The sequence below is a fragment of the Nothoprocta perdicaria genome, unplaced genomic scaffold, assembly GCF_003342845.1.
Source record: "Nothoprocta perdicaria isolate Ctin4 unplaced genomic scaffold, notPer1 scaffold_117, whole genome shotgun sequence".
NCBI classification, from domain to species: Eukaryota; Metazoa; Chordata; class Aves; order Tinamiformes; family Tinamidae; genus Nothoprocta; species Nothoprocta perdicaria.
In genome coordinates, this window is record NW_020454283.1 from 2,347,735 (window position 1) to 2,350,142 (window position 2,408).

General features: G+C 67.2%; 2 protein-coding genes across 2 annotated transcripts in view; both read left to right on the forward strand.

Annotated features, from left to right (window-relative positions):
* Nucleotides 1-370: 370 nt before the first annotated feature.
* On the forward strand, nucleotides 371-1,462 carry EFHD2 (EF-hand domain family member D2). Its single transcript, XM_026053650.1, has 3 exons — nucleotides 371-564; nucleotides 710-844; nucleotides 924-1,462. Exons 1-3 carry the CDS (start codon nucleotides 376-378, stop codon nucleotides 1,056-1,058), a joined length of 459 nt encoding a protein of 152 aa, XP_025909435.1. The 5' UTR covers nucleotides 371-375; the 3' UTR covers nucleotides 1,059-1,462.
* Nucleotides 1,463-2,283: 821 nt separating this feature from the next.
* Nucleotides 2,284-2,408, forward strand: part of LOC112959610 (chymotrypsin-C-like) — a 2,203-nt gene continuing 2,078 nt past the window's right edge. The window contains exon 1 of the mRNA XM_026053662.1: nucleotides 2,284-2,323. Within this exon, the coding sequence (XP_025909447.1) occupies nucleotides 2,284-2,323 (40 nt within the window). The remainder of the gene's footprint in view (nucleotides 2,324-2,408) is intronic.

Genomic DNA, 2,408 nt, shown 5'->3' on the forward strand with positions numbered 1-2,408 from the left:
CCCCCCCAGGCTCCCCACGTGCTCCTTGCGAGAGGGTCCCCAACGCAGAGGAGGGTGAGGCCGGGTGACACCCGAAGGCGAAGGCAGCGGCGCKGGGAGGGCGGCCGGGTGCATGCGGCAGCGGCGGCCGCGTGTCCTCATCCGCTCCGGAGCCGCCATCCGTGTGCGGTGGCCGGGATGCAGCAGCACGAGCCGCGCGGCGCCTTTGGCAGCGTCCCCGGCTGCTGCTGCCAAGTGCCGCGCTCCATGGGAAGCCAGGCGGAAAAGCCCCCTCGGGGACTGTTGGCGGCTTGGATGGTGCCCCAAGGCAGCAGCTTTGCTGGGACCGCAGTGGCCAGAGACGCTCGGAGAGCCGGGGTGGGGGTTTTGGTGTGAATGAGGGTGCCGGGAGGGCCGAGCCRCCCGCTGCCGCGCAGGTACGACGCCGGCAGGGACGGCTTCATCGACCTCATGGAGCTGAAGCTGATGATGGAGAAGCTGGGAGCACCACAAACTCACCTTGGGCTGAAGAACATGATCAAGGAGGTGGACGAGGACCTGGACAGCAAGCTCAGCTTTCGGGAGGTGCGGGGCCGGGCCGGGGGGACTTTTGGGGACCTTAGCACCTGGTGGGAGTGGAAGGAGCCGTGGCCTCTGCTCGGTGGCCGGAACGCGGTGACCGCGGCTCTGTCTTCGGGCTGAGGGCGCTGACGGCCGTCCCCTGCCGCAGTTCCTGCTGATCTTCCGCAAGGCGGCGGCGGGCGAGCTGCAGGAGGACAGCGGGCTGCACGCCCTCGCGCGCCTCTCTGAGATCGACGTCTCCACCGAGGGCGTCAAAGGCGCCAAGAGCTTCTTCGAGGCCAAGGTGAGTGGAGTGCGGGGCGAGCGGCCACGAGGCGACATGGGGACTGCCCCAGTGCCGCTCCACGTGCCGCCCTCCGCAGGCCCAAGCCATCAACGAAGCGAGCCGCTTCGAGGAGGAGATCAAGGCCGAGCAGGAGGAGAAGAAGAAGCAGGCGGAGGAGCTCAAGCAGAGGAAAGCGGCCTTCAAGGAGCTGCAGTCCACCTTCAAGCAGTGACGGCCASCGCCGTGCCCGTCCTGGCGAGCCCACTGCGATGCACCGGAGATGCTGCGCGCTGCCGCGTGCTGCCACGCGCTGCCGCTTGAGCCGGCCAACGCCGCGGTGCCCCTGCAACGCCTCCTCCTGTAGATGTTCTTCGTGGAAATGTGTGTCCGCAGCCTCGCCGTGCCCTGTGGCAGAGCTTGCACCCACCGCTGCCTTGTGCTCCAGGTCCCCGATGAGCCGCCAAATGGCTCYGGCGGGGCCCGGGGCTGGAGGAGGGCGGGAGGGAGCCCTGGGCTGCCKTTTTGTTTTGCATGTGCTGTGATTTTCCCTTGTCTTGTCCCCCGTGGCAGCGCACGAGTGGCCTGGCGCCCTGCCGGAGCGCGCCGGGCCCTGGGCTTGCGGCTCGCCAGGCCACGGGGCCGAGGAGCCRTCGTGCTGCCCGCGGCCGTGCGCGCGGAGCCGCCCCGGCGCCAGGGCACCCACTCTGCAACGCAGCCGGGCTTTCTGCGGGGTGCAGAAAGCAGAGGTTTGCTCAGCAGCACGCGGACCTCACTTTATTTTGGTATTGGCTGGATGAGAAGGTCACAGATGAAGGGAGAAGCTTTATTTTTTTTTCTTTTTTTCCCTCTTTTCCTTCATGTTGCAATGAGCCAAAAAGGAAACGTTATAGCCCCCAGCTCGTCCCGCGAGCTGCGTGGCTTTCCTGGGGGGCACAGGTGGCCCGAGGCCTCAAGGGAGATGCGTTGCTCCATCCAGCGGTACGAGTGTGAGTTTCTTTTCTTTTTAAATCCCAAATAAATATTATATTTCCTAAGCGTGTGTGTGATGCAGGAGGGGGACGTGATAATGGGGTTGGGTGGCACTGCTTGGCTGGGGCTGCCTGGGAACGCACAAATGCCCGGAGGAGATGCGGGTGATGCCCTGGCTTGGCATGGAGGACCCTCCATCGCCCAAAGGCCTTTCCGACTGGAGCCCGGGGGCAGGTGAGCGCAGCTGCTCACAGAGGGGACATGGGCCCAAGGTCCCATCCGGTGGCTGTGCCGGCCCTGGGGCCACCTGCGTCGGCACGCGGGGGCAGCGAGATAGCGGCGCCGGGGGCCTTGGGCACAGCCTCGAGCCGGGCCGCGGGCTCGTGGCACAGGGGCCGTGGGACACAGCCCAGGTGCTGCCAGCGCCGCCGCCCTGGGGGCGGCCATAAATACAGGGAGGCGCACGGCGGGCGGGCAGCGTCGCCACCATGCTGGTGCTCCTCGCCCTCGCCGTGCTGCTGGGCTACGGTAGGTGCGGGGGACACGGCCGCCGCCATCGCTGCGGCGCCCTCCCCATCACACTGGCCTCGCTAAGGAGCCTTCAGACCCCCTT